Genomic DNA, 20,035 nt, shown 5'->3' with positions numbered 1-20,035 from the left:
CATATATACACTACCAAATGTAAAATAGATAGCTATTGGGAAGCAGTCTCATAGCACAGGGAGATCAACTCAGTGCTTTGTGACCAGCTAGAAGGGTGGGATAGGGAGGGTGGGAGGGAGGGATATGCAAGAGGGAAGAGATATGGGGATATATGTATATGTATAACTGATTCACTTTGTTATAAAGCAGAAACTAACACACCATTGTAAAGCAATTATACTCCAAAAAAACGTAAAAAAAAAAAAATATATGCTAAGCAAAGAAGCCAGGCACAAAAGAATCTATACAAAATTATTTGAAGGCAACTGACTAATCTGTAGTGATAGAAATCAGATATGTGATTGCTTAAGGTAGGAGGTAGGTAAGTATTAAGTGTAAAGGGATCAAAAAGAAACTTTCTGGAATGATAGGAACATTCCATATCTTGATTGGTGTGTTGTTTGCACAGGTATATAAATTTGTCAAAACTGAACAAACAGTACTCTTAAAATATGTTTGTCCGTTTTGTTGTGTGAAATTACATACCTTAAAAAAGTTGACTAGGGATTTCCCTCGTGGTCCAGTGGTTGAGACTCCACGCTTCCAATGCAGGGGGCCTGGGTTCGATCCCTGGTCAGGGAAGTAGATCCCTCAGGCTGCAACTAAGACCTGACCCAGCCAAATAAATAAATAAATATATATTTTTTAAAAAGTTGACTGAAAAAAAAAAACTATGGTAAGTGGGTTTAACAAATAACCTAGGATTATTGGCTAAAATTGGACATGTTGAAATGGTATATAAACAAATATATATGATATATAAACTTATATATACACATATGTATCACAAATATTAGCAACCTGGATTCTGATTCTTTTCTAAGATGCAGAGTTCTTTTCAACCTTATACTTTATTTTTTTTTTTTTTGCGGTACACGGGTCTCTCACTGTTGTGGTCTCTCCCATTGCGGAGCACAGGCTCCGGATGCGCAGGCTCAGCGGCCATGGCTCACGGGCCCAGTCGCTCCGCGGCATGTGGGATCTTCCCGGACTGGGGCACGAACCTGCATCCCCTGCATCGGCAGGCGGACTCTCAACCACTGCGCCACCAGGGAAGCCCTTTATGCTTTCTTAATGTATGAAATGTGAAGGTTGGGTTAGAAATTCTTTGTATCCAGCTATAAAAAGAAAAAAAGTCAATAAATTTATGTTAGTCTTTTAAAAGTTGACGTAAAAATTTTTTTTCCTCAGAAATCTTCCTGCCAAATCTGTGGAAGAAGCTTTACGTCACCGACAAGAATATGATGAGATGGTGGCTGAGGCTAAAAAACGAGGTACAAAATTTAACTCCAATTGGTATATTTAATTTATTGGTATCAATAGGAAATTAATTTCAGTAGGATGGAAGATGGTGAAATTGACCAAGCCTGTCTTTAAGATGATGCTGATTTCTTACTTTTCTAACTAAATTTGTTCTTAAAGAGAAATAAAATGTCATTCTGGAATCACAGTTTTTCTGTAAGTACTTTTACAAAACTATTATGAGGAGAAAGGCAGCAGACTATGAGAGACTCTGTAATTGTGTCATAAACCTGGGACTACTAGTATCTTAATTTATAAATGAAGATATTATTCATGAATCTATTCATGAAATAATTTTTACTTGTTTAAAACAGAAATTAAAGAAGCACATAAAAGAAAAAAAATAATGAAAGAACGATTTAAACAGGAAGAAAACATTGCAAGTGCAATGGTAATTTGGATCAATGAAATACTACCCAATTGGGAAGTAATGTAAGTAAGCAGACTTTTCCTGAATTTCAGTCTGTCTCCAAAGGTCTCGTTTCCAATTTTGTATTTTTATGACTTCCAGCATGTATCTTATGTTTTGGCTAAATTATACTATTAACCAATGTTTGAAAATTTTCATGCTTATCTCTGTGCTTTGCTTTTGTAAATCCCTCAGTCTCTAATGCCTACTTCCCTTACTGACCACCCTCTGTGCCTGTCAGAATTTTACCTATCATTTGAGTCCCATCTGAAATATTAGTTGATCCATGAAACTTCTTATTTCCTCAGTTACCATATTTTCTTAATTCTAACATACCATCTATTGCAGAATGCACTATTGATGTAATAGCAGGTTTTTTGGCAAAGAAAATGTTAAATATGTACATTCATTGTAATATGCATTTATTAAATGTTAAATATTAAAGTGGCTTCTAATATGCTTCTCTCATAATCAAGATAGTAAGATATATATGATCTTTCCCTTCTGTGATGTTGCATTATACTTTGAGACTAATACACTTCTTGCCTTACTTTGCCTTTTGTTTTTTGACAGTATTTTTATACATACCTTATATTTCCTCTAGACTGGACGGTAGGAGATGTCTTCTGCAATGCCTAGTGTAGGATGTGCATTGGGAATTTGTTGAATATTGTCACAATGTGACAGATACTATATTAGGCTCTTTATACAAGTAATCACATTTGATTCTTATAACCTTTACTCCCATTTATCTTATAGGGAAGCTCAAAGTCAGAGAGGTTAAGTGATTTGCCCAGGGTTGTACAGTTAATGGTTAACCAGATTTGAACTCAAGTCTATCTGATTTTAAAGCACACACTTCTTTGAGTAGACTCTGCTTCCTCTCAAAGACTAGGGCTTTACCCATAGTAAATATGTTATGATTTTGTTTTTGGTACTGAATTAACAGCGCATTTTTATGTTCCTTTTATCTTCTTTTTTCATAATTGTCCCCATATTTCTGATTCTCTCATTGTATCCTTAGTATAAGTGGCAGTTGTAGAAGGCAGTTCCCTTTAAATTACTATATATTTTTTGGCTTTTTTTGCCTACATACATGAACCCAAGAAAAGAGTGCATCACATACTTAACTCTCTGTGTTCTGAAAAATCATTAAGTCACTTGGTCATAGACTAGATAAACCATCATGCAACTAGTGTTTTTGGTATAAAAAGTAACTGTCTCCTTTTTTCTCCCCCTTTAATTCTAGGCGTAGTACAAGAAGAGTTCGAGAATTGTGGTGGCAGGGATTGCCCCCTAGTGTCCGTGGGAAAGTTTGGAGTCTAGCTGTAGGAAATGAACTAAATATCACTCCTGGTTTGTATTCTATATTCAGTTACTCCCACACATGCAAACAGCCATCTTCAGTGTTCCAAAGCAGATTAGTAGATTGGTCATTTGAAAAGGCCATATATGGCCATATACCATATATGTCATTTTAAGAGCATGCTTCATTCTCTACCCCCTTCTAAAACCTGGTAAGATTTAATAAGTAAGTTATTATATTTCATATTATATAAATAAGGTTTGTGGGTTTTCCTTTAGTTTACAACCATCAATAATAATCTTGACATCTAAGTATCTCAACTGTAGGTAACTTCAAAAACTTCTGGGTCAAAAAAAAAAAACTTTTGGGTCTAGGTAACAATAGGTGAATAAACATATACAAGGAAAAATAAAATAGCTGTGGAAAAGTTTCCTCTTTTTTCAAAAAACCATAAATATTGAGGGAAAGCTAGAAATTTCTTTTCCTATCTTTCTACCCAAGCCAGTCATTTTGAATTTTTTTTTTAATTTTAAAGTTTAAAAAACAAAAAGAAGTAAGATTCACGTTGTTTTTATTTTCTTAAGTTTCTTAAAACCTTGATGCATAGGAGTAAAATGTAGATAGGAGTAAAATGTAGTGTAGTTTTGATGAATTAAAAAAAATTACATACAATAAGGATATTATCAGTAGGGTAAAATAATTAGTAATAAAAGATACTAAATGGTCTGAGTGATAATGATAATGCCAGATAAAGGTACCACAGAAAGACTTAGGGACTCTAATATAATAATATAAATAATACATTGTTACTTAAAATTTTTTATTTACATATTTATTGAAAAAAAGTCAAGCAGTAGTAAAGTACAAACTGCATGTTTCGCCCCCCTCTTCCACCCAAACTTCTGTTCTTGACCCTACTCTAGGTACCAGTTAGCAATTTGGTGTATGTTCTTCCAGATCTTTTTTCCATGCACATAAAAAACTGTACATCTACATATGATAATTTTTAAGGCTTCTCTTTTTCTTCCTTTTATTTTTTCCCACAAACCATCCGAACATCCCTCAATGTCAGTGCATAAAAGGGGCACTTATATGTACTGTAGCTGCACTGTATTCCACGGTTTGGCTATAGTATAATTTATTTAACCATTTTCCTAGTGATTGCTAAATCAAAGACATATATGTTAAAACAACATCGGGACTTTCCTGGTGGTCCAGTGGTTAAGACTCCAAGGTTCCAATGTATGGGGTGCAGGTTCAATCCTTGGTCAGGGAACTAAAATCCCACATGCGTGTGGTGCAGCCAAAAAATAAAAACAAAAAACAAAAAAAACAACATCAAGGTACCTGTTTTTTTTACTCCTCAAAAATGATTAAAATTAATGAAAATTACCCACATAGAGTATGACTGAAAATAATTTAGAAATATTTACCAAAAGCATCAAAAAATGTAACCTTTGATGGATTTATTCCAGTTCTAACACTTTAAGTAAATAAATAATCAGGACTTGTTTCAAAAGCTTTTCTACAAGCATATTCATTACAGCAATCAGCATTATATATAGTTGTACAGAATTTATAACAAAAATCTAAATGTTTATCTTTAGTCTTAAAAGTGATGCCAACTTTGAATAACATGATCATGTATAGTTTATAAAATTGATTTTCACAAAAATCCTATAATGAACATATCATTTTAACTTGACATTTTTTTTTTAGTTAAAAAATTAGAATTTAGGGCAAGAATTGAGTTTTAAATTAAGCCTAGAAAAGGTATTGTATTGGTTCAAGTTTTAGGAATCAGTTTTGCATATAGGTGAGAAGAAGTATTGGTGGCTATTTGAAGTTTTGTTTGCAGTTTTGGGTTTTTTTTGAGAACTTTGGCTTTACACTTTTAGGTATCCTGACAACTTAGACATTAAAACATTGGTTAAGTTGGTATTAATCTTTTGTGATTCTCTAATCAAAAAGTTATTTTTTAAGCTTGAAATTTATAAGGTTTGTAAAATAACTGGGTCATTTATTTTCAGTCATTTTAGCTTCTCTCTACTAAACAGTTATTCAGGAGTGAAATGGGTACTCATTCTCTTCTTTTTCATTAGTGGTGGGAAGAAAGCTAAATTTCAGTGGAAGTAAATTTAGTTTTGATAACTTTGTTTATTTTAGGGGCTCTAATAGTTTGACTCTTTTCCTGTTGTATCTGTCTTAATCATGAAATTTATAACCATTAGAGAATAGTAACTAAGAATAGGGGTTCTAAAGTCAGTCAAATGTGGTTCAAATCTTGGTTCCACTCTGTATTAGTTTTGTGACCTTGGGCAAATTACTTAACATCTAGAGGTCTTAGTTTTCTTCATCTGTAAATGGGGATAAGATAATTAGCTATCTCAAAGGAGTTTTCTAACAGTTATTTGTGATGATGAATATCAAATTATAGTGAAAATGAAATTTACTGAGAATGCATACAGTATCATTACTGTCAGAAAACAAGAAAGTGAAACATACACTGATCTCAAAGTATTCTCTGCTCAAATCCAAGATACTTCTTTAGTCTGCTTCAAGCTCTACATTTGTACATACAGAATAAAATGTGTGACATGCCCAGTCAAGTATGGAATGGAACTGAGATGCAGGTCATCTTATTATAGATGAGCACTGTAACTCTTCCCTGAAGAGATATCCTTTGATGTTTGGAAATGCATTGCTACATTTTTATTATTGGATCAATTTTGTGACTTCCAAAAGTGATGTATTTATTTGGTGAGCCTTTCTTTTTCCAAGACAGTTTTGAAGTTTGAGTAGAACAGTGAAACTGGAATTCCTAGCTTGGAATCAGTTTGAAATGAAAAAGTGCAAACCTCAGTTTAAGAATTGCAAAAAAATTATATATCTAAATTTTAAGATTATATCTATGTCTTATATCAAAACATTGATGGAGTTGGGCACAAATAATAGAAATTTTAAGTTTTTTGTTCTTTTTAAAATTCTTCTTTCCAAACCATGAGTGGTAACAAGAAGTGAACAGAAGGGAGAAAGGATCAGAATATTAAGAGTCTATTTGAAATGTAAAAGTCAGCAATTTTATAATGATCTGGTTCTTGTTAGTATATATATTGGGTTGGCCAAAAGATTTCTTTCATTTTTATCTGTAAGATGGCTCGTAGCACTTAGTTGTATTTAACTTCATTCAAAACACTTTTTGTTGGATTGTACGTGACAGCTGTCATAGCGTGAATTTTAAAAAAGACTTATGAAAATTGGTGAATTTTTGTGTAGCCATTTTAATATTGAAGATGGAAGAAAAAACCCAACATTTTCGGCATATTATGCTTTATTATTTCAAGAAAGGTAAAAACGCAACCGAAATGGCAAAAAAAAAGATATGTGCAGTGTATGGAGAAGGTGCTTTGATTGATCGAACGTATCAAAAGTGGTTTGTGAAGTTTCGTGCTGGAGATTTCTCGCTGGACGATGCTCCACGGTCAGGTAGACCAGTTGAAGTTGATAGCAATCAAATTGAGACATTAATTGAGAACAATTAAATGTTATACCATGAGGGAGATAGCCAACATACTCAAAAAATCCAAATCAAGCGTTGAAAATCATTTGCACCAGTTTGGTTATGTGGATCACTTTGATGTTTGGTTTCCACATACATTAAGCTAAAAAAAAAAAAAAACCTTGACCATATTTCCACATGCGATTCTCTACTGAAACGTAATGAAAATGTTATAGGGCTTCCCTGGTGGCGCAGTGGTTGAGAGTCCGCCTGCCAATGCAGGGGACACGGGTTTGTGCCCCGGTCCGGGAAGATCCCGCATGCCGCGGAGCAGCTAGGCCCGTGAGCCATGGCCGCTGAGCCTGTGCGTCTGGAGCCTGTGCCACAACAGTGAGAGGCCCGTGTACCACCAAAAAAAAAAAAAAAAAAGAAAAAAAGTTACGTTTTTAAAACAAATTGTGGGGCTTCCCTGGTGTCCCAGTGGTTAAGAATCCACCTGCCAATGCAGGGGACACAAGTTCGTGCCCTGGTCCGGGAAGATCCCACATGCTGCAGAGCAACTAAGCCCGTACGCCACAACTACTGAGCCTGTGCCCTAGAGCCTGCGAGCTACAACTACTAAAGCCCGTGCTCTGCAACAAGAGAAGCCACCACCATGAGAAGCCCGCACACCACGACGAAGAGTAGCCCCCGCTCTCCACAACTAAAGAAAGCCCACACAGCAATGAAGACCCAGCCATACATACATACATACATAATAAAGTTCCCTTTAAAACAAATTGTGACAGGCGATGAAAAGTGGATACCATACAATAATGTAGAACAGAAGAGATCATGGGGCAAGTGAAATGAACTATCACCAACCACACTAAAGGCCGGTCTTCATCCAAAGAAGGTGATGTTGTGTATATGGTGGGATTGGAAGGGAGTCCTCCATTATGTGCTTCCTCTGGAAAACAAAACGATTAACTCCAACAAGTACTGCTCCCAATTAGACCAACTGAAAGTGACACTCGACAAAAAGCATCCAGAATTAGTCAACAGAAAATGCATAGTCTTCCATCAGGCTAACGCAAGACCGCATGTTTCTTTGATGACCAGGCAAAAACTGTTACAGCTTGGCTGGGAAGTTCTGATTCATCTTCCATATTCACCAGACATTGTAACTTCGGATTTCCATTTATTTAGGTCTTTACAAAATTATCTTAATGCAAAAAATTTCAATTCCTTGGAAAACTGTTAAAGGCACCTGGAACAGTTCTTTGCTCAAAAAGATAAAAAGTTTTGGGAAGATGGAATTATGAAGTTGCCTGAAAAATGGCAGAAGGTAGTGGAACAAAAGGGTGAATACATTGTTCAATAGAGTTCTTGATGAAAATGAAAAATATGTCTTTTATTTTTACTTAAAAATCAAAGGCACTTTTTGGCCAACCCAGTATTATGTATACTTGCTATGGTACAGTCATACATTGGGATACTGTGTAGTTGTTAAAAAAAAAAAAAACACAAACCTAAAGTAGATTTATTCTGCTAATATGGACCAACTTCCAATGTGATAAAGCAAGATGCAAATCAATGCATGTAATATGTTGCCACTTTTTTTTTTTTTTTTTTTTGGTACGCGGGCCTCTCACTGCTGTGGCCTCTCCCGTTGCGGAGCACAGGCTCCGGATGCGCAGGCTCAGCGGCCATGGCTCACGGGCCCAGCCGCTCCACGGCATGTGGGATCTTCCCGGACCGGGGCACGAACCCATGTCCCCTGCATCAGCAGGCGGACTCTCAACCACTGCGCCACCAGGGAAGCCCCCGTTGCCACTTTTTTTTAAAGGAAAATATATATGTATATGCTTGTGTTTGCATGTTTTTATCTTTAGAGTTTTGGTAAGCACAAAGTGCATTGGAGGGTAGGAAATTTATTTTTCATTCTATACTGTTTTGTACTGTTTGAATTTTTTAGAAAATCACATTCATATATTACCTTTAAAAACAAATGCATTTTTTAGGTTTATATTTTAATTAAAAAAAAAATTTTGGCCATGCCATGCAGCTTGTGGTATCTTAGTTCCCCAACCAGGGATCAAACCCACACCACTCTCAGCAGTGAAAGTGCCAAGTTCTAACCAATGGACCACCAGGGAATTCCCTAAATACATTTTAAAAAAAGATTAATTGAAGTAAAAAATTTCTTGGTATTTTGGGCAATGTATAAACATTGGTATTTGGGCAAGAAGTACTTTTTGCTCTTTTGTCATGGAAATTTACTATTTTTATGTATTTTTAAATACCTATAATAGAAAGTAGAAACAATTAAAATTTGAGAATGGAGAAAATTTTTCAATTTCTTTTGTTCTTGAAGTTTTAATGAGATGCTGTATATGGAAGCACAGAGTGGTAGTCTCAGAAAGTGATTGGGCAATTAAAGTAAAAAGATAGGGGTTGAGATTTTGGTATGTAGGCCTTCTGGCGAAATTTGTGAAGTTCGGTAGCTTTGGATAGCTTAGGTAGCCTTAGATAGCAATATCATAATGGAGAAACCAGTTTCAAGAGAGAAGGAAAGCAAGAAGTAGCATTTGCATTTATTGAGGGTCTATAAGGTGTCAGGAGGTGTATGTAAATTATCTTATTTAATCATCAGTAACCCCATGAGTAGGTGGTGTTTTTCTCCGGTTTACAGATGAAGAAAGCCAAGTTCCAGAGTGATCAAGTACCTTTCTTGAAGTCCCACAGGTAGTAAGTGGCAGAGCTGGAATTTGAATCTAGATCTGACTGACTCCAAAAAAATCATGTCTCTGCTATTCTACAGTGATACTTCTTCAGCAGAAGCATCTCTTCCTGCCTCTTAACATTCATTCTATATTGTAGCTATTTGGATGACCACTCTGCAGTATTTTCTTTGCTATCTTTCTGGTTGAGTAATGAATAGTTTTGGTAGAATCAAGTACTTCAATTTGCTACATTTTTGATGCTGGCTACATAAGAAAAATCTGACCTTATAATAGAATTTTTTCTCTTTATTTTTAAGTAAGAGTAAAAATAGAAAATGTGAGAATAAATTTCTTTCCTATTATTTATGAATTTTTGTTCTTTTTTCCCCCAGAACTTTATGAAATCTTCCTCTCAAGAGCAAAGGAACGGTGGAAAAGCTTCAGTGAAACAAATTCAGAGAATGATGTAGAAGGTGTGATTTTTTTTTGTTGTGGTTAATAAAAATTTCTCAAAATCCATTCGCCGAGATACTAGTGTGATTTTTACAGTGTATCAGGAACTGTAGTAATTCTTCACATACATTATCTCCTTTAATTTTATAACCCTTTAAGTAGATGGTATTATACTGAATGGTATAAGAGGAAACTGAGGCTCAGAGTATTTAACTTGGGAACAGTGAAGCTGTAATGTAAACCCAGGTTGTTGGACCCCAGAGTCCAGGACTTAATCATAACAGTAAGACTAATGGGGTGCAGTATTTTTTGGCCAACTCTTACTTAACTTAAAGATAGATGATCTGCACACCTGACTTGTGACCTGTTGTCTCCCCTGACTCTCACTGACTTTCGTTCACTCCCTAATGTATTATTTATAATTCTTATTGTGACTTAACCTTTGTTCATTTAATTCACACATAGACCTCATCTTTCCCTCCACTCTCATTAGTGTTTTTTCCTAATCATTTTGGTGAAAACAGGAACACTTTTTTTTCCTGTCATCATAGCTTATTAAATTTAGGTAAATTTATTTAAATATTTCTTGTCCTTGAATAATGGGGAGCTGTTTATCTGCCAGTCACTTTTCTTTCTACTTCATAGAAGGCAAATTTTTCTCTTCCCTATAAGTAAAACTCTAAAAATGAGCATGGTTTAGGGTAGAGAAATGGTGCATATCTCATAGTGGTTTTCTATGAGTATGTAAACAACTCTGTTAAATTCCTTGAATACTCTTTTTTCTAATTTAGAAAAGTGAACAGTATGGTGGGTAAAATTGACTAAACAAGGTTAGAAAGAAGATTTGATTTGTGGAAGGGTTCATGTAAGTATCATCCCAAGACCTGTTAGCTATGTCAGCTATTTGTGGGAAACTAAAAGTGCAAGGAGGAAGATGTAAGAAGTTTTAATTGGCAGGGCCTCAGCCTGAGTTTTAAACTCACTTTTATGAAATATTGGAAGTGTAAGAATTAAAATTATGAGCATTTACTTAAGAGACATTTTGTCATGATTAATAAATGGTAAAAGTTGTATTTTAGTTGAAATTAAATGTAAATGAAGAATTGTTTCAATCAGAAGAACTGTTCTGTTTAAATTACTGATTTCTTATTTCCTGGGTGTTTATAATTTGTAGTTGTCATTAAACTTTTTTGGCCATTATCTTTTCAAATATTACTTCTGCCTCATCTTTCCTCTCCTTCTAGGACTTCAATTACATGTATGTTAGCCCATTTAACAGTGTCCCATAAATCTCTTATACTATTTATTAAAATTCTTTTTCTTTCTGTTCTTCAGTTTAGATGATTTTTGTAATCAAGTTCATGAATCCTCTCTTCTTTTCTATCCAGTCTATTAAATATATCCTATTTATCCAATATATATCTTTAATTTCAGAAATTATACTTTATAATTCTAGAATGTCTACCTGGTTCTTTTTATAGATTCTATTTTTCTGTGGAAATTCTTTATCTTTCCATCCCACACATTTCCTCACTCATTTTCTCTGTTTTCTTTAACATATTTATAGCAGTTAATATTCTTGTTTAATTCCATTCCTGGATCATCTGCAGGTCTGCTTCTATTGGCTGGTTTTTCCCTTGATTATACGTCATATTTTCCTGAGTCTTTGCATATCTTAAAAATTTAAATTGTATGTCAGTTATTATAAATAAAAAAGGTATAAATTGAAGCTGGTGTTTCCCCTCAGAGGAATTATGCTCTTTTCTGTTAGGCCATTGGGTTATTGCCTCAATTCAGTCAGTAACTGAGCTAGGTTGGGCAAGATTACAGCTTTAGATAGACTTAGTTAATCTTGGTTTTCAAATTTGTTGATAGGACGAACTGTCCTATTTTGACTACAGGCTCCCCTCTTCAATGAGACATTCTCCCAAGGGCCATGTGCGTATGAGTTATTTCATTATGTCTTTCCAGCTTGGCCTTCTGCACTACACTAGCACTCAGCAGAAGTCCCACAGGGTAAAACCAAATATACATTCAGGCTCCTCCAGATCCTTTCTGTCACATCAGTCTTATGTGGCCATGAAAAGCTCTTCTGGTTTCTCTTTCCCTAAGCAGAGTACCTTTGTCTATGGAGGCTCAATCCTGAGCCCATTCTGAGACTTGGCAGATGCCCCTAGGAAGAAAAATAGCCACTGGTATCCACTCACCTAGGAAAGGGAAGGCTCTTCTCTTTCTGGGATTTAAATCCTTTAGACCGCTTTCCTGGCCCTCAGCAGTGAGAGCATGGAGTCCTAACCATTGGACTGCCTGGGAAATCCCTCTTATGCCTTTTTTAAAACAAGTGGTATTTGAAATTCCTTCTTTTTCCTAGTTGTTATTGTGGGAGCAGTAGCATTCCCCTACCTTCTGTGAAACCCAGAAGCAGAAATCTTTCACCATAAGACTTTCTGATACATGTATAGATACTTTCTTCATATTAGAGGTGCTAAGTTCCAGCAAAAGCTATATGGCATTTCCTTAAATTTCTTAATTATTCAGCTTTTAACTTTCCTTAAGTAACATATATGCTGTGTGATCATTCTGTGTTGGTAAGATTGAACTTGGTGTAGTCAAGTAATCATTTCAATTTTATCTAACTGGCAAATGCAGGTGTATCTGTTGCTGATCGGGAGGCCAGTCTGGAATTAATTAAGTTGGACATATCCCGTACATTTCCATCTCTCTACATCTTTCAGAAGGTAAGGGTTTCTAACCAGGTTGTAACAACTATTTTTTTTTAATCCAAGGGAACAAATTCTCTAAATGCATAGCTATTATTTTTTAAAAGGCAAAACTGTAAAAATTGTAGACCTTTATATAAAAAATATAAAACTAGTAGGAAAATAGTAAAGGCATTGCTGTTATTTTATTCCACTGATTGAATGCATTGCAGTTAACATAGCACATAAAGGTACTGATGAGTTTTCACTGAAGTGAATTTCTTTGTTTCACTTTCTATTCTGTAAAATATTTAAATTTTAACATTTTTGCCTAATAAATTGTTAAAATATAAAGAAGTTTGTTCCAAAACTTAAAAATTTTTCATAATTGTAATACTATCGAAATAGGAAGAAACAGTTTATTTTTTGTGCAGAGGCTGTTATGAAGTTGTTTATATTTTATGAGGAGAGAAATGATTACATTTTATATGTCTATATGACTCAAGTCTTTATTCATGGAATTCTTCTATCTTTATATTGATAAAATGAGATTAAAAATTTTACCATTAAGATTAAAATTATTAATAAACTTAATTTCATGTAGCTTGATGGTTTTCTCTTGCTGAAACTGTATTATAGCAAATGAAAGAATCTATTTTCATTATAATTTTATTGTACCAAATTTAGACATTTTTAAAATTGCACACAAACTACATAGCTTGTATCCATCCATCAAGTGAGTTTATTTGGCTTTTTTGGTTTTCCATAATTAAATATTTTTTATTCATACTTTAGAAAACCTCTTTGCGGAGTGATAAAGTATACTGACTAAAACTAGTCATTTAGGAAATGTAAACTTTATTAACATGTTTTTTGAGAATTAACTTAGAGACAGTTATTTGTATAGCTTGACATTTCATTTTTCTCTCCTCTAAGGGTGGCCCATATCATGATGTCTTACATAGTATATTAGGGGCATATACGTGTTACAGACCTGATGTTGGTTATGTAAGTATTTGTTTCAGTCTGTTTTTTGAATATAAACATTTTATCTCTCTTATCTCATAATATCTTATGTTGTATTAGCTCCCAAATGTCTGTATCTTTATGTTTTTTTTTCTTGGTCATATTAACTTACCTGGAGAGGAATCTTCCCATCTCCTACCAGAGGCTTATGAGACTGATAGCCAGCTTTCTCGGAGAGCAGCTGGTGATTTTACCATTCAATTTGTAAACTTTTATTTATTGTTCCTGCTGTGGTGCCTTCTCCCCTTCTCCCTAACTCTCCTTTTCCTGACTGTCCCTTCAGAGATAAACCTCTTATGTTCTGCTGGGTGGAGGGAAAGGTAGATGGATACCTGTCCATACAGGATACAGGAGGGGATTTCCTCCTTTCACAGATCTTCAACCAATCCTAGTTTTAGCCCTACCTTTCAATTTTAGAGGAACCTGATAACTTCACTTCCTGAGCTTTCCAGATTTTGTGGCTGAATTGGCTTGCTGCTTATTGGCTTCCTCCTCTGCACATATTTTAGTTTCAACATTCTCCATTTAGTTAAATTAAAATGTCTAAAATGCTGTTGACATCTTTTATCTACTGTTTATATTATTTTCCATTCTTTTCATCCTCCTAAGTTGATACTTACCTTTTTATTTACTGTTATTTAAGTTGGATTTGGGAGGGAACAAAGAAAACTGTACGTTCAATTTGTCGTGTTTAACTAGAAATCATTAAACCTTCATCTTCTTGCCTTTGTCTTAAAATAGAAGAATTTTAGAGATCTCACAATAGGGTGGCTGTGTGGTACAATTTACCCTATTTTGTTGCATGTTCATTTGTATATTTGTTTATTGATCCACTTAACAAATATTTATTGTGTGCTTATTGCTATATGCCAGGCTTTGTTCTAGGCATTTTGTTCACCTTAGTGAACAAAAGAAAGATTCTTCCCTTTTTGATGCTTATAATTTAGAAGGATGAGACAGACAATAAATAACAACAAATAAGTAAATCATATGTTATATTAAAATATGTTATATTAAAATATGTTATATTAAAAGGTGATAAGTGCTATGGAAAAAGTATGGCATGGGTTGAGGGGAAGTGAAGGTTTGGGTATGGGGCAGGTTGTAGGATTAAAGGATATGTCCTTATGAAGGAAGTAAAATTTGAACAAAGAATCCCTCTTGCTCATGTGTTCTGTAATAGAACTGTAAAGACATTATGAAACACCTTCACATTTTTTACATTAATTAAAATTTTTTCATTATAAGTTTAATTGTAAAGGATTTAATTTTTAGCACTTGTTAAATATTGATATTTTAAAATAAAACTCATACTTCTTTTAAAAAGTGTAGCCAGTAGAATTTTAACACTATAATGAGTTTATATATGTCATCATCCATTTAAAGAAAAATATATGAACAAGTTCTTTGTTAATACTCTACAGAATACACAGATTTATTGGCTCATTGGATTTATGTACAATGACCACCTTAGAACCTAACTGGTGATGGCAAGCCTCACTGGCAAGCCAGTCAGTCAAATCAGACTTGTTTTATAATATGTGATAAGAGTAGTATAAACTATATTGGAATACATATTTCATGATGTGGTTTGATAAAATAGGTTTTTAACTGCATTAATGAATAATACATACTTAATCTATAAGTAAATCACACAGAAGTTTTATCTGTGGAATTTCTTCAGTGTATCTTGTAAAAATTTGGTAATGGTTCACATTCCAGTTATACTTAAAATAACCAAGGACACCAATCTGTATTGCTCTTATATTTGTTCTCCTGGTCTCTCTGTGTAAGTCTGTTATACAAATCTCTACCAGAAGTGCTCTGTAAACTTTTTTTTTTTTTTTTTTTTTTTTTTTGCGGTACGCAGGCCTCTCACTGTTGTGGCCTCTCCAGTTGCAGAGCACAGGCTCCGGACGCACAGGCTCCGGACGCGCAGGCTCAGCGGCCATGGCCCACGGGCCCAGCCACTCCGCGGCATGTGGGATCTTCCCGGACTGGGGCACGAACCCGTGTCCTCTGCATCGGCAGGCAGACTCTCAACCACTGTGCCACCAGGGAAGCCCTGTAAACTGTTTTTTTAATGAAAGAATGAATATTTTTACAACAGCAGTTCCCAATTACTTATCTGCTGAAAATGTGCAATAGCTGCTCATAACTCACAAGCAAACATCTGTATAGGGCTTCCCTGGTGGCGCAGTGGTTGAGAGTCAGCCTGCCGATGCAGGGGACATGGGTTCGTGCCCCGGTCCGGGAGGATCCCACATGCCGCGGAGCGGCTGGGCCCGTGAGCCATGGCCGCTGAGCCTACGCATCTGGAGCCTGTGCTCCGCAACGGGAGAGGTCACAGCAGTGAGAGGCCCGTGTAACGCAAAAAAAAAAAAAAAAAAAATCTGTATAGCTTAGCCTTTTACTGAAGACCTTTCATAATTTGTAAATGAATCCTACTTTTTCTAATTTTTCCCATTAATCCCATTATAAATCGTTTGTTCCAACTGTGCTGGCCCTATGTCTCTGCTGACGTGCCTCTTCCATCTTAGAATGGTTTTTCCTCATTTTTCCAGCTGCTCTTCCGGGAATCCAGCCTCACTATCCTAACCCCCACAGCCTCTTCTTTCTTGGAATTTCAGCGGCACTTCTCATAGATCTCTTTTGTTCCTAGTTCTTCACTTTCTACCTCAGACAGATGTGTTATAACAATAAAGACAGTCACCTAATTTTCATTAAATTTTGTGAGTTTATACTCTGAAATACTTCAGACTGAGAGAAAATGAAAACTAGGTAGAGGGGGCTTCCCTGGTGGCGCAGTGGTTGAGAATCTGCCTGCTAATGCAGGGGACACGGGCTCGAGCCCTGGTCTGGGAAGATCCCACATGCCGCGGAGCAACTGGGCCCGTGAGCCACAACTACTGAGCCTGCGCGTCTGGAGCTTGTGCTCTGCAACAAGAGAGGCCGCGACAGTAAGAGGCCCGCGCACCGCGATGAAGAGTGGCCCCTGCTCGCCGCAACTAGAGAAAGCCCTCGCACGGAAACAAAGACCCAGCACAGCCAAAAAAAAAAAAAAACAAGCTAGGTTGAAAACTGAGATAGACTTTTGTAGCAAGTAAAAGCTGATATTTTTTCTTTTTTCCAAAATTTTCCCTAACACTTTTTAAACCACATGTGCCAGAAAGAAAAGTAAAATTAGGGAGATTTCATAATTTTTAGTCGTTCTCTATATTTACCTTTTTTTTTTTTTTTTTTTTTCTGTACGTGGGCCTCTCACTGTTGTGGCCTCTCCCGTTGCGGAGCACAGGCTCCGGACGCGCAGGCTCAGCAGCCATGGCTCACGGGCCCAGCCGCTCCGCGGCATGTGGGATCTTCCCGGACCAGGGCACGAACTCGTGTCCCCTGCATCGGCAGGCGGACTCTCAACCACTGCGCCACCAGGGAGGCCCTCTATATTTACCTTTGTTGGAAAATAAAAAGAAATTTAAAAACTTGGTTAATTCTACTTTGTAATGTCACTTTGTAATTTTTCAGGAATACAATAAAATAAACTGTATAGAATTATTATTGTAAGCACATTTTGATTAATTTCTTTTCCCTTTGAAGGTCCAAGGGATGTCCTTCATAGCAGCAGTTCTCATTCTCAACTTGGAAGAGGCAGATGCCTTCATTGCATTTGCAAATCTCCTGAATAAACCATGCCAGTTAGCCTTTTTTCGTGTGGATCACAGCATGGTATGGACATTTGGAATGAATTGTGTTTTTCTTTGACTGTCAGTTTCTATAGTCTGAATGCCCTTTTAGAGTGAAAAACAGTAATTAGAAGACTAAGATAATCTGATCTAAAATAAGCTTTTCATTGAATTATTATACTTTTATGAATGCTTGATGAAAAGACTCAGAGGTGTTAAGCAAGATTTTCTATTACTATTAAGGATTTATTTTCTCTGTTTCTAGAGTATACTCTTAAATAATTTTGTTGAAATTTCTATCTTTAGATGTTGAGATATTTTGCAACATTTGAAGTATTTTTTGAAGAAAATCTCTCCAAACTGTTTCTTCATTTCAAATCTTACAGTCTTACACCAGACATATACTTGATAGACTGGTAAGTCATAACATATGTAAAATATAATTATTAAAAGGACACAAAGTGTAACTTTTTGCCTAGAGTAAATTTCAGGCACAGTACCATACATATAAAAAGCTCTTCGCTTACATGTAGAGAAACACTCACATTTTTGTGGGGAGGCATTTGATTAAGAGCATGGACTCTGGGTTGAAATCAGAATCCCTTAGTTTGTGTTTCAGTTTCCTAACTATAAAATGGGAATAATAATATCTATATCCTGAGTTGTAGTGAGAGTGTTTTGCATGGATAATCTCATTCAATGCCTGGTACATAGTAAGCTCTCAGAAAGAGTTAGTTGCTGTTCCTTTAATGTTCTTAACACCAAGGGCTTATGATAGTTATGATAGTGTTTCTTTATGGAGGGCTTTGTTTTTTTTCCAAGGCCTTATCCAGCTTTCTGACCGAATAATGATGCCTTATTTAGGTGCTAATGTCTTTTTTCAACTTTACAATTCTAGCTCTTCGGTTTTAACTTGGAAATTTTGCCTAGGACTCTGGTGAGCAGTAAAATCGATTATAGAGAAGGGGGGTGGACTTTGCCCAAGAGATGGAGCAGTTGATTGTAAGATAGACCGTTAGGAGTACATGTGAAATATTTAAACCTTAAATCCTAATCATTAAACATCAGTGGGTTTCATATAAATGATATTGTTTTAGTACGGAAAAATAAATTAATAATGACATTGATCAAGTATCTTTCCAGTTGTTTGAGGTTTCTTTTATTTAGGCTTTAAAAAAAACTAAGTTATTTTTCAGTGTATTCTCTTCCATTCCCATTAGGAACATTAGAATTCCTTTGAGTAGGACCCAAGATCATGGGGAGAGGGTTTTATAATATGGGACCCAAGGGACCAAGATCAAATCTGTAAATCTGTAAAAGAAGGGGGGAAAAAACTCCTCAACTGTCCCTCTAAGGACTGTGAACATGAGGCAAAGCAGGATCACAATTGATAAAGGGAGAAGGATGGAATTAATACTAAGTGAGTGCTGTATACTAGAAACTCCCTAGGCACTACTGGTACCCTTTCTCATTTTGAACAGTGAATTAGTATTCTCTGTACTACCAAGAGTATGTTTTTTGTTATGTAATTAAATATGTGTTTATAACTTAAGAAGTAGACACGGATTTTTGTTTCACTGCCTCTGTTGAGCTTATAACATACGAATCCCAGGATCAGTGGTGCAAGAAAAAAGAGGAATAAATGAGTGGCAGTGCTAAAGGGAATTTTTTTCATTTTTTAGTGGGAGAGCCTTTAGTTCCCTTGTTCACACACGTTTCATCAGCAGTACCTCAGATAAACACAGTCTGTGTAAAAATGTGTACCTTCTTTGCCAAGGCAACATCAAGAGAAGTTCTCTAGCACCTACTCTCCCTACTTCCCTCAACCAGAGTGCTACCCCAGAGTACCACTGGATAAAGACTTACTTGATCAAACATTATCAGAAAGGATGTGAAAAACCATTTTGGTGATTCTACTGGAGGGTATACATGCTCCAGAAGAAGTAGTAAGTAAAGTTTGGTGAAGGGAAAACAAAACAGTGGATGTTTGTGGAAAGAGAAAAGAGGAAAGTCAGACTTTATGGTTTTGTATTTAGGTTACTAAAAGATGATACTTGTTTTCCTCATACAGTAATAAGAAGTAACTTTTATTGAGCATTTCTTATGTGCCTGGCACTATTCTAAATACTTTACATTTATTAACTCCTTTAATTTTCAAAACAATTCTGAGAGGTAATTTTATTTTGTTTACTAATGAGGAAACTGAGGCACAGCAAGGATGAGTTTCTTACTCAAGGTAACACAACCAATAAGTTGCAAATCTAAGATTCAAACTCAGGTATTCTGATTTCAGAGCCCATACCCTTAACCTTGAGGTTATTCTGCCACTCTAGTTTGTATTAGGCCATATCTTGACGTAAGGTTGTAAATTCACATACTTTTGTTATTTATTACTTCATTTCCAACTACTCACGTTCTTTGAGGGAAGGAGCCATATCTTATTTGCCTTTTTCACCCTAATTAAGCACTGTTCTTTTTATATAGAGATACTTAATGAGTGAATGAATAAATGAATGAAAAATTCCAATGACTTTTTCCCCCTAATTTTAGGATCTTCACACTATATAGCAAATCACTACCACTTGATCTGGCCTGTCGAGTCTGGGATGTATTTTGCAGAGATGGGGAGGAATTTTTATTTAGGACTGGATTAGGAATCCTCCGATTATATGAAGATATTCTCCTACAGATGGACTTTATTCATATAGCACAGTTTCTAACTAAATTGCCAGAAGATATCACATCAGAAAAGCTGTTCACCTGTATTGCAGCCATTCAGATGCAGAATAGTACCAAAAAATGGACTCAGGTAGAGTGACATTTTCCTACTTGTAATAGATGTATAAAAACAGTTTATTTCTTGTAAAAAAAAAAAAAAAGTCATGCATTTCTCAAATGTTAGTGCTTAAATTTTTT

The 20,035-nt window shown here is 35.5% G+C and overlaps 1 protein-coding gene across 2 annotated transcripts in view; it reads left to right on the top strand.

The window, feature by feature from the left end:
* The window catches only part of TBC1D12 (TBC1 domain family member 12), an 89,265-nt gene that overhangs the window by 67,444 nt on the left and 1,786 nt on the right, over positions 1-20,035 (top strand). For both annotated transcript variants that reach the window (XM_060112005.1, XM_060112091.1), the window contains exons 4-12: positions 1,232-1,314; positions 1,657-1,774; positions 3,001-3,107; positions 9,654-9,734; positions 12,364-12,452; positions 13,350-13,421; positions 17,034-17,162; positions 17,426-17,535; positions 19,670-19,928. In XM_060112005.1, the coding sequence (XP_059967988.1) occupies positions 1,232-1,314; positions 1,657-1,774; positions 3,001-3,107; positions 9,654-9,734; positions 12,364-12,452; positions 13,350-13,421; positions 17,034-17,162; positions 17,426-17,535; positions 19,670-19,928 (1,048 nt within the window). The remainder of the gene's footprint in view (positions 1-1,231; positions 1,315-1,656; positions 1,775-3,000; positions 3,108-9,653; positions 9,735-12,363; positions 12,453-13,349; positions 13,422-17,033; positions 17,163-17,425; positions 17,536-19,669; positions 19,929-20,035) is intronic.

Source organism: Mesoplodon densirostris, chromosome 1 (assembly GCF_025265405.1).
Source record: "Mesoplodon densirostris isolate mMesDen1 chromosome 1, mMesDen1 primary haplotype, whole genome shotgun sequence".
NCBI classification, from domain to species: Eukaryota; Metazoa; Chordata; class Mammalia; order Artiodactyla; family Ziphiidae; genus Mesoplodon; species Mesoplodon densirostris.
Note: the sequence above shows the minus strand (reverse complement) of the source record. Positions and strands in the feature narration are given on the sequence as shown.